This window comes from Gekko japonicus, unplaced genomic scaffold (assembly GCF_001447785.1).
Source record: "Gekko japonicus isolate JY-2015 unplaced genomic scaffold, Gekko_japonicus_V1.1 scaffold529, whole genome shotgun sequence".
NCBI classification, from domain to species: Eukaryota; Metazoa; Chordata; class Lepidosauria; order Squamata; family Gekkonidae; genus Gekko; species Gekko japonicus.
The window spans coordinates 659,530-670,772 of record NW_015167549.1 but is presented as its reverse complement, the minus strand read 5'-3'; the positions used below and the strand labels follow the sequence as shown (position 1 = coordinate 670,772).

The 11,243-nt window shown below is 46.8% G+C and overlaps 1 protein-coding gene across 2 annotated transcripts in view; it reads left to right on the top strand.

The window, feature by feature from the left end:
- Nucleotides 1–477: 477 nt before the first annotated feature.
- The window catches only part of RTFDC1 (replication termination factor 2 domain containing 1), an 86,287-nt gene continuing 75,521 nt past the window's right edge, over nucleotides 478–11,243 (top strand). For both annotated transcript variants that reach the window (XM_015413670.1, XM_015413669.1), the window contains exons 1-5: nucleotides 478–601; nucleotides 1,837–1,931; nucleotides 2,015–2,108; nucleotides 4,591–4,730; nucleotides 7,499–7,577. In XM_015413670.1, the coding sequence (XP_015269156.1) occupies nucleotides 533–601; nucleotides 1,837–1,931; nucleotides 2,015–2,108; nucleotides 4,591–4,730; nucleotides 7,499–7,577 (477 nt within the window). In that variant the 5' untranslated portion in view covers nucleotides 478–532. The remainder of the gene's footprint in view (nucleotides 602–1,836; nucleotides 1,932–2,014; nucleotides 2,109–4,590; nucleotides 4,731–7,498; nucleotides 7,578–11,243) is intronic.

The following is an 11,243-nucleotide window of genomic DNA, read 5'->3' as shown; positions in this document are numbered from 1 at the left end:
TTTCCTTCCTTTCCCATATAAGGATGGACATCACAGGCGAGAGGCGGAATTTGCCCCTAGGAGTCCAACCAACGCCACCACCCCGGGGCTCAGGGAGACGAGGGAACGTCCCCCCTCCCCCCGCGGCCACAACTGTTTAAAGAGCCCCTAACGAGAGCTGGGAGAGTCGGAATGACCTCCCGCGCGTGATGTCCGAGCGTCTCAAATTCGCCTAAGAGCACAAGCAGATAATTTAAGTTTATTTGGGATCGAGCTATTCATATCCCCACGCAGCCCAAGCCTAATCATTCTTACATCGGAGAAGTCCCGATCACCGCGGATCTATTGACCCCGCGCGTCTGCCCCGCCGCCTCCTCCTCCAACCCGGTAGTCGCGTTGCTAGGGCCCCGTTAGCAACACGGGGGGATTACGTCATCACAGCTTTCCCTTTGCTGTTCCAGATTTTGCGCCGGAAATGCTTGTCTTCCATGACCGGAAATCTCTTTGTTGTGGGGGAAACCAGGAAGTGTGAGGAGGACTCTGAAGGGGCGCGATGGGTTGCGATGGGGGAACCATCCCCAAGAGGCACGAGCTGGTGAAGGGGCCTCGTAAGATCGAAAAGGTAAAAATAGGCATGGGAAGGGGCGAGGCGCCAGGAGAGGGGCACTCTGGGAATGCCCGTAAACTTTTCACTATTCTGGAAGGGTGAAGCTCCTCTATCCCCTCACCTTGTTCCCTTCCTCTCCTTGCGTCCTCCTGAAAGTACATACTAGGGGAGAATTATTGACTGGAAAACGGGAGACGACGGAACACTTGACGGAACAGTGGTCTATCAGTGGTATTAACCACAAGGTATAGATAGGAACTCTCGGTCTGGGGCAAGCGATGCTCTGTATTCTTGGTGCTTGGGGTGTGTGTGTGCAACAGTGGGAGGGCTCCTAGTGTCCTGGCCCCACTGCTGGACCTCCTGATGGCACCTGGTATTTTTGGCCACTGTGTGACAGAGTGTTGGACTGGACGGGCCACTGTCCCGATCCAACATTGGCTTCTCTTATGTTTCCGTGTGACAGTTTCTCTCCCTGTCCACTGAAATCTTATAGTATTGCCAGCTCCCCCTTGGTAAATGCCTGGAAATTTGAGATGCGATATGGAGAGGGACCTCAGCAGGGTAAAATGCCATAGAGACTTGCCCTCCAAAGCAGCCATTTTCTCAGTGTTGTCTGGAGATTAGTTGTAATCCTGGGAGATCTCTAGCCCCCAACTAGAGGTTGGTAACTCTGCCCTGAAAGGAATGAAGCTTCTTAGGTTCGTTTCACACATTCTGTTGGGGGGGAAGCTGCTGAGCTGGACTTCATATGCTGGTTTGATACTATCAGACTTGTACTCAGTAAGAACTTGAGATAGCATGGTAGAAAATGTAATTGTAGCTCCTTACAAGTTTATGCACACTCTTCAGATCCATCACACTTCACCAGTTCTTTTGTTGTTGGAGGGGTCCAGATCCCCACACAGTGGATCATTGACTCTTTTGACTGGCTTTTGTTTTCCTCCATGCTCTTGTAATGTAGTATCATGCAGCTTGGCTAGAAAAATGGGGCAGCTGAACATCCTGCTCTGCATGGGTGAATTTGTCATCACTGCTCGAAATGTCAATAATTATGCAGATGATTAGTTTAAGTAGCAGTAACCATATACTTGTCTGCTATTAATTATTTTGTATGTGTTTGTCTTTTTAAGCACATTTAATATGAATTGTTTGTTAGAGGTGGGTTTCTAGAGTGTGATGAAAGATGGGTGTAAAATGTGTTTGCTTTGAGCAAAGCTTTGCCTTCTTGACATGCATATTTTACTCCTCAGGTTGACAAAAATGCAGAATTAGTGGCCCAGTGGTATTACTGCACTCTGAGTCAGGAAAAACTAAGCAGACCTATAGTCGCATGTGAGCTTGGCAGGTATGATTGTATTTTTCCGTCTTTTAAAATAATCCTAATTTTAGTTGTGAAGTCCCATTTTCACAGTGCTTTTCTTATTATAGGCTGTATAACAAAGATGCAATCATTGAATTTTTGCTGGATAAATCTTCTGAGAAAGCGGTTTTGGAGGCTGCATCCCATATCAAGAGTATTAAGGTAAGACTTTCTGTATTGAAGGCTATGTCTGTTGTGCTCAGGCCAGAGACAGTTAATTGTGGCTGATTTCTCAAAATATGATCAGTTTATTTTAAAGAGATTTAGAAGCACCAGATTTCTCTAGAATCATACCCCTTTGTAAAATGAGGTGACCACGAGGTGTGTTTTCTCTCTCTCCCTAATGTTCTATGTACTTCTCCTTGGTCCTTTAGTTGATCTTGCTTCTTGCCCCTTTTGTCATGACATTCCTGATGTCTTAAATGGCCCTCTACCTGTCTGAGATTCATCTTCAGAATCTTTTCATCCTTACTGTCTTGTCTAGAGAGCTCACAGCCTCATGGTTTCCTCATGAATCCATGTCTTCCTTTTTCTGTCTGCTCCAGAAGCTCGTCTTGTGTTCTTAAATCAACCCCACCCCCCAAAGCATCAGTCACTTGAGGAAGTTCCTGGCCATTCTGGCTTGCATTTTCTTTTGTCATTTTGTTCTTTAAGAGCGAGAAGAAGCTGTACTTGTCTCCAAGTCTTCTTTCAAAGTGCAATCCCAAGGTCCAGGTTTTTCCCCCCAGTAGGTGTTTGTGATGTCCTGCTTATTGGGAAGACTGTTTCTCCTTTAAAATACACTCTGTGTACATGAGCTTTGTAGATTTCTGCTGCCACCAGGAATTAAAATTCCAAATCTCTATTTTGGTTGAATGATCCAGTGTCTGGGCGCTTCAGAGGACTATGTGGCCCTGAGGAAGGACTGTTCTGATTGCTGGGATAAGTTTAAACAAATAATGATTTATTTATAAATTGTTGTTGAAGGAAGAAAATATAACTGACAAAGCTTGGCATCACACACAGTCTCTTATACACCAAAGTCAACTCTGACAGACTTATCTTTCTCTCTCTCTTATATAGCCCCACAGGCTAAACTCTCTTGCTAATATAGGCCCACAGGCTAAACTCTCTTGCTCATATAGCTACACAGGCTAAACTCTCTTGCTCATATAGCCACACAGGCTAAACTCTCTTGCTCATATAGCCACACAGGCTAAACACCAACTACTGCTTCTGTCATACGAACTCTCACAAAAACTCTCCACACTCCTCTCTTCAAGAACACAGAATCGCCTCAGAGACATCTCTCCTCCCACACTCTCAGTCATCAGCCAATCACATCACACTTATCTCCCTCTATCACTCGCCTTACATTACTGCAGTCACACTAAACATTTAAAGAACCACACACACCAAAACATGAAATCATTACAGTGTTCCTTTGGGGCTTCACTGAAAAGGTCATGTCCCTAAGCAATGCTAGAGGTGCAACGTCAAGTAGAGTGTAATGAAATTTATGCTTGTGTCCTCACTAGGAGCTCCAGGCAGCAGCTTAGTCTTTCAGAGTATCCATTCTTCTCCCCCCTGGGAGGAAGGCAAAGCTAGAGGTTGCAGAGCTGCAGGAACCTTAGCAAGCATAGGGAGGGGTGAGGCAGGGAGAGATGTCTGCTTCTCAGCCTCCCGTCTGATGCTTTTTCTCTCTTCTTGTCCGTTCTATTATCCTGTGCCCCCTATTACCTTTCTCCTGCTTTTTGGGCAGAATCTAGTGCCAGTTCTGTTGTCTCTGTCACGTTTTAGCACAGTATTGTTAAATTATTATATGGTAAGCATAGAAGTCAGGAGGGAAGGTAGCATGTCTGTGACCCGCCCTGAGCCCGCTTTTGTGGAGGGGGAGGGCTATAAATCGAAACATAAATAAATAAATGATATAACCCAGCTCATCAGATCTTGGAAGTGAAGCAGGGTCGGTACATGGATGGGAGGTCAACAGGGAAGACTCTGCAGAGGAAGGCAATGGCAAGCCACCTCTGTTTCTCATGTGCCTTGAAAGCCCCTTGCTGGGGTCACCATAAGTTGCTTGTGACTTGATGGCACTTACGTACACAACAGTAGAAGTCGGGCATTAATACTTAGGGTGTGATCAGACATCAACACCAGTACTTCAAGAACCATTGTTGTGGCTTGTTTAAGTGATCTTTATTCTATCCTTCCTTCAAGGAGCTAAGAGCAGCATACTTAGTTCTCCCCCACTTTATACTTACAACAGCCTTGGTATCTAGGTCAGGCTGAGAAGTAGTGACAGGTCCAAGGTCTGCTCCTAAGTGTAGTGGAAGAGTGAGGATCTGAACTCTTGTCTCCCTCATCCTGGTCCAGTACTCTAATCTTTATTCCACACTAGCTTGCCTCCATTGGCTGAAGTTTTAAAAACCAGTAAGGCCTGTTAGAACTGAATATGTCTGTCAGCTGGGAAACAGGTTCCATCACTTGTTTTGCACAGACTGTTTTTTCATTCTGGATTAGGACTTCAGCCTTAAGTAATTCAGCATATGATTTTATTAATGTTTGAATGGTAGAGAGGAGGCTCGTGGTATTTTTGGTTGTGCCGTGCAAGTTACTTGAGTGAAAGGCAGCCAGACTGAGACTTCTGTGTATTCTCTTTCAGAATGTCATTGAACTGAACCTCACCGACAATCCAGCATGGACAGGTGACAAGGGGAACACGAAGGGAGATAAATACGATGACATCCAGAGTGCACGTTTTATTTGCCCTGTCGTGGGACTGGAAATGAATGGAAGACATAGGTTAGTGTTTTCTGTTAAACTGCAAAGAAATATGTATTCTGGGTCATTTTCTTCCCTTAGCAGATTCTGGTTCATAGAGTTCAGCATTTTCTTCATCAGTTAATTTGATTATGATCTATCTGGATCAATTTTTAGCTTGCATCTCCATTTTACAAATCAGGGGCTGGCAGCTGAGCCCAAGAAGTATGTATTAGAACAAGATCCAAGTCCCCGTAGCTCCCCAGAATAAGGGCTTTTTCATATCAATGACTGTCTTTCCCAGTAAAATCAGTGGAAAACAGCATGCCCTGGATTCTTATGTCACTAACATCCTGTGACTTTTTGTTACATTTTATATGCTGAACTTAAACCTACGCTACCATGAAGTATCAGGAGTCGATAGTATTAGACTGAAACAAGTAAAATATCCAGTGGAGCTGCTAAAGCTCCCAGTTCTCTCCTGGCTTGATCCTAACTCCCACTCATTGCAGTCTTTCTACAAGATACTTAGTAGGTGTCAGTGAGTTTCTGTGACGACATTAAGTGTCAGTGGGATTCCATTGAGCATGCCTGTTCTAGAGGACTCGTTCCAGGTTTTGAGGGGCCCCTGACAGGCAGTGCCCAAAGGGCCCCCTCATGCCTTCCTTTTCACCCCTACCTGTCAGGAGTTGTTATTAACAAAGACAGGTTGGACAAGAGCAAAACACCAAAGTGCTGGAGAATGAGTCCTCACATCCCAGGGTACATAGCCACTGCCAGTCCCTTTAACGATAACCCTTCAGCCAAGAGACCAAAGGACAGTCTCCAGCCCTACTGGGTCTTAATCAAGAAGTCAGCATGGCAAGGTGGGACACCTGCAAGTTGAGTTCCATCTGTGCCAGACTTCCATCTCTTCTTTATCTTGCTCTCTGAAGCTGCAGTCAGATGATGATTTCCCCAAAAGAGGGAACAGCTTCTATGATTTTATGAGCCTGAAGCCTGAACCAGTGTTTCTGAAGATCCAAGAGACTGCTAGGCAAGCCAGTCTCTTGACACTACCCACATGCATTCCACCCATCTGCCTGTGCATCCTTCTCCCATTTTGCAAGCCCTTCTGTGCTCAGTTTCCTGCACTGCCTGCACATCTTTTCATTGACTGTACTGGCCAGTGCATGCAGTTGGGAGATTTGTTGCTATGGCCACCAGGAGCACCACCAGTGTTCGCCACCCATGTGCCTTTCTCCAATGATGCTTGGGAGCAAGGGTGGCAGAGCACTTCAAGCAAGCAGATGGGGAAGGGCATGCAGACGATTGGCAGGGCATGTGTGTGAGTGGGGGTCAGTGGCGGCACCCCAGCAGAAGCCCTGGGCAGCTGCCCCATTTCAAGGTTTGCTGAGGCCAGCCCTGCCTCTCTGTATACCTCAGCTGTTCATGCATAGTGCATCGATTGCCATTGCATCAGGAATGTGACACGTTGGGCCTTCAATGTTGGGATTAGTACAAGACCTTGGCCAAGGAATTAACAGTATCGAATGCTTGAATTGGACTAGTAAGCCCCAAATGCTGAGTGACAGTACAATATGCTGCCTAAGCTAATTGTACAGCGAATTTTATCTTGGCTGTGTCCCTCATGAGGAAACCATGTGTGTGAATTAGTTGGCTGAGCAGGTGTCACATGACCACGGGTGCAAGTGAGAGCCAGTGGAAGATGCACAACCCAGTCTGATCCTTTGTTGCCATGCTGAAGCAGTGCAAAGCTGTGTGGTGGACAGAAGCTTCTACCGTGGGCTTGGTGCTCATATGCACATTTTCCCCTTTACGCTGCTTTTTAGCATACTAGCAACTTCTGAAACTGAGAGATCTATACAAGTGGGTGTGATTGCTTCATTTTTAATTGCTTATTTACTGCTGGTTGTCCCTGGCCCAAGGGCCATCTGCTTAGCCTCGACCAGGGCCAGGGCTTTTTCTGCCCTGGCCTGATGGAACATGCTCATCTCTGAGATCAGGGCCGTGCAGGACTTACTACCATTCCACAGGCCCTGTAAAATGGAGCTGTTCCACCAGGCCTTTGGCTGAGGTGGTGGGCGTCCACTAAAATCTCGCCTGCCCCCCACTAAAGCTTACCATCTCTACGTGGCTCAGATCAAGAAGATTCTAGAGACCAAACGACACCAGCTTGAAATCTATGTATATAGTGTGACCTGTTTTTCAATCTATACTGTTTTAAGCTGTTTTAATTGTTCTGGAAATTATATTGATATGTATTGAAATTTTCATGATATGTTTTAGATTTTGCTCTGTGATCCGCCCTGAGCCCACTTGTGGGGAGGGCAGAATGTAAATTGAAACAAACAAATAAAATAAAGTCATTGCACTGCTGCGGTAATGCCAGCTGCCATTCTGTATAGTCCTTTTCTTACCGTGTACTTTCACAGATACCCACAAGGGGGAACTTTTGCGTATACCAACTGAATTGCCGGTTACTGGCAGCTAGGCTGTGTAGACAATGAAAAGCCCCCAGTCTGTTGCTTACAGATTGTGGCCTAGTTGTGGTTTGGAACCCTTGTGCTGTACTTGGAAGCAAATCCTATGAGTTTAAGTAGGACTTCTTTCCAGGTGAGTGTGCATAGGATTACAGCCTGGGTCCCATGGAGGGCGGGGTATAAATTCCACTAATAAATAATAAAAATAAATAAACATTAGTTGTAGCTAGTTTAAACTGGATGGCTCTCTGTTCTGACTTTAGCTAGCTTGAACCTCTGCTTTCTGTCTGCTAACATCTATTTTTATTTGATTTTTATTCTTGCAAGGTTTTGCTTCTTGCGGAACTGTGGGTGTGTGTTCTCTGAGCGGGCTCTCAAAGAAATTAAGACAGAAACCTGTCACAAGGTAAGTGATATTTTTGTCTATCCTCTTCCTCCTGCCAAGTTACCTCTTGTAAATTTGTGCTGTGCTCCAGACCAGAAGTGTGTACACTTACGTCCTTTTAAAAACAGTGAGACATGAAACTTGTGTAAATTCTGGTTAGATTGCTGCTGGGAATTGGTAAAATTAGGATTATTTTTGTCCCTGGATTTCATCTTTTGTGCTCTGAGTTCAGTGAGAGTGTTTATCGTAAAAACAATTTTGGCTTTTTGCGTTTAATGGCATAATGAAAGTAATGCAAGACGGTCACCTTTCACTTGTTGTCTCAGTGGCGTCTGGTTTTCTTATGCTCTCGTGATCTGGGAGTCTTGCCTTTTCGCCTTTGCCTGTCTTGATCTCATGGTTTCATTCAGGTAGTGCAAGACATCCACGGACTTTATGGACTTGCTGCCTTTTCCTCCATTCTAAAAGAAGGAGGCCGTCTCAGGCTGGGGTCCCCAAAGGGGTGGCTGTGGGCACCATGATGCCCACCAAGTGTTTCTAGAAAGTGGGCGGGGACAGATTGGGCTTTTGCCAGCAGGCCTTCTGATTGGCCATTGGAGATCTGATTGGCTGTGCACAGGGCTTTTTTTGTAGAAAAAGCCCAGCAGGAACTCATTAGCATAATAGGCCACACCCAACAACAGAAACTCATTAGCATATTAGGCCACACCCATGACAGCACAGCTCATTGGCATATTAGGCAACCCCCCGGGAATGGCAGGGGCCGGGAAAGGCGGGGGGGGGGTTAGCTCTGCAACTTACCTCCCTACTTCTTGCTCCTCGTGGCCTGACTGAGGGCTGCTGGGAGCAGGGGGTGGGGTTTGCTGCATGTGCCCACTCCCTGGGCTTGGAAGCCAGCCCGAACTCCGTTCCTGTGCGTTCTTGCCCCAAAATAGCCCTGGCTGTACAGATTAACAGAATTGCTCCAGCAGCAGCTGCCACCACAGCACAAGGGTCCTCACCAATGCTCCCTCTAAGCTGTGGAGTCTTGTGAGCAAAAATCCTACTTTGTGAACTACTGGCATTAAAGTTGTGAGTGAGCCATTTGGCTGCTGCATAAATCAGTTTGCTTTGGAGCCATCCTTCCTGAGCGAAGAAAAAAAAGCTGTGAGCCAGAGGCTAAAAAACTGTGAGCTAGTTCACACTAACTCAGCTTAGAGGGAACACTGGTCCTCACCGTGTGACTGAAGGCAAGCTATGTGAATGCAAGAAAATATTTTAAAAGAATATCTTCATTTTTAAAGGCATCCTGTTAAACTCAGCTTCTGCCTGAACAGTGAAGCGTTACTACTAGAATTATGCACAACTTCACTCCTTGACGGTGTGCAGTTGGCTCCACTTCCAGCGGCAGCCATTTCGTGGTTGTGCCCACCACCCTGTGTCAGAATGCCAAAGGTGCCCACAGGCTCAAAAAGGCTGGCTACCCCAGCCTAAGAATCCAAAACTGTCTTTACACTTTACTTTCCTCGCTCCTGACCTCCCTGTGCCTGTTCTCTAGCCTGACATAACTGCATCTTCAGCAACTGGGATTTTGTAACCCTGCCCCTTCCCGCATTCATTGATCCAAGTAGGGACAGGGACGGCTGTGCAAACTGACTGATCATAGAGGTGTCACTAATAGACTGTAGTTTAGACAAATGAGTGTCCTTGGAAAGCTCAGTCATCACTCACAGAAAGTTTCCAGGATATGGTTCAGTTTGTTTTTCGTGAGCTGCACGTTTCATGTGATTCTTTGGTGTGGGCTCCCCCACCCCCCCATAGCTGTTGTATGGCGCTTCAACTTAGAACTTGCTTTTGTGAACACAGGCATCATGGTGATGTGATGTCTGTGTGAGTGTATATTGGATTCTGTGTGTGAAACTAAATGTAGACTGGAAAGGGTGAAGAAGGTGTCACCTTTCTGGAGTAGCCTCTTCCAACACTTTGCGATAGCTGAAGGAATAAACTGCTGGTTTCAAGATACATTTGAGAAGCAGGTCAGTGATTTGCAGGGGTTGTTTCATAGAAAAAGAGCTAGGGGAACGCATTAGCATAACTCATTAGCATATGCCACACCCCCTGGCATCACCGGAAGTGTGTCATAAGGCCACACCCCCTGACATCACTGGAAGTGTGTCATAAGGCCACACACCCCGCCCCCAACGGTCCCGGCCACCGCCAGCCTTGCAGGTCCACCGCTGGGCCCCTCATAGGCCCTCCCTGGCCCCAGGCAGGCAGGGGTGGGGAGAGGCAGGGAAGAAGCAACTTACCCTCCCTCTTCTCCTGCCTCCTCCTGGCTGAATGAGGGCCGGAAGTGGGGCGGCCGGAAGCAGGGGGCGGGGCTTTGTCATGTGCCCCGCCCCCCGTACCTCACCCGGGGGAACTGCGATCCCCCGCGATCCCCCCCGAAATGACCTCTGGTGATTTGTAGTCTACCCTCCCTACCTGAAGGTCATGTTGTCGCAGGGACTTGGGCAGAGGGTGTTCTCTGGATCTGTTTGTACAACCGTGGCTAGGATCACTTGGACCTTGGGATTATACCATTAATCAGTAGTAGAACAGCTGCCTGACATGCTGAGCATCCCAGGTTTAGTCCCTGGCATTTCAAGCTGCAAAACATCTCAGATAGTAGATCTGGGAAATACCTCATTGACCCATAAAACAACTACACAACCTGTGCTGGAATTACCCCCAAAATTCAAATTAATGACGTTGGATCACATTTGTATGCTTTTGATTGTGTATCGTATTATGAGTTCACATACCTATGGAATTCAGAGAACTGAACACATGAAGCTGCCTGATACTGAATCAGATCATTGGTCTACTGAGGTCAGTATCGTTTATTCAGACCGGCCGTGGCTCTCCAGGGTCTCAGGCAGAGGTCTTTCACATCATCTCCTGCTGGTCCCTTTACTCAGTTTTTAAACTATTGTAAGCCGCCCTGAGCCGCCTAGACAGGAGGGCGGGGGAAAAGTCTAATAAATAAATAAATAAATATAAACAAACTGGAGATGCCAGGGATTGCAAAGCAGAGGCTGTACCACTGAGCCACAGCCCCTACCTTTTCCCACTTGCATGGAGCTGTAGACAGCAGTTATTTTTTTTTTTTAACAGGGCTCTGTTGAGGAGCAATTCTGAGAGAACAGGGCTTTGCCTGCTTTCCGAGGTTCCTAGTGGCTCTTTCTATTTCCATTGTTGGCATCCAGCTCCAGGCCCCCAAAAGCAGGTGAAGACCTAGGTGTGGGCCTTCGTTTCTACTCCACCACTCTTCATGGCCCTCATCCTTAAGTACTTCTTCACCCAAAGAGTGATTAACACTTGGAATTCACTGCCACAGGAAGTGGTGGCGGCTACAAGCATGGACGGCTTCAAAAGGGAATTAGATATGGAGCAGAGGTCCATCAGTGGCTATTAGCCACAAGGTATAGATAGGGACTCTGGGGCAAGTGATGCTCTGTCTTCTTGGTGCTTGGGGGGGGTCAACAGTGGGAGGGCTTCTAATGTCCTGGCCCCACTGGTGAACCTCCTGATAGCACTGGTATTTTTGGCCACTGTGTGATACGGAGTGTTGGACTGGATGGGCCTTTGGCCTGATCCAACATTGGCATCTCTTATGTTCTTATGTTCTTTGAGTTGTTTTAATGGTGTCTTTGGGAGCACTTGATA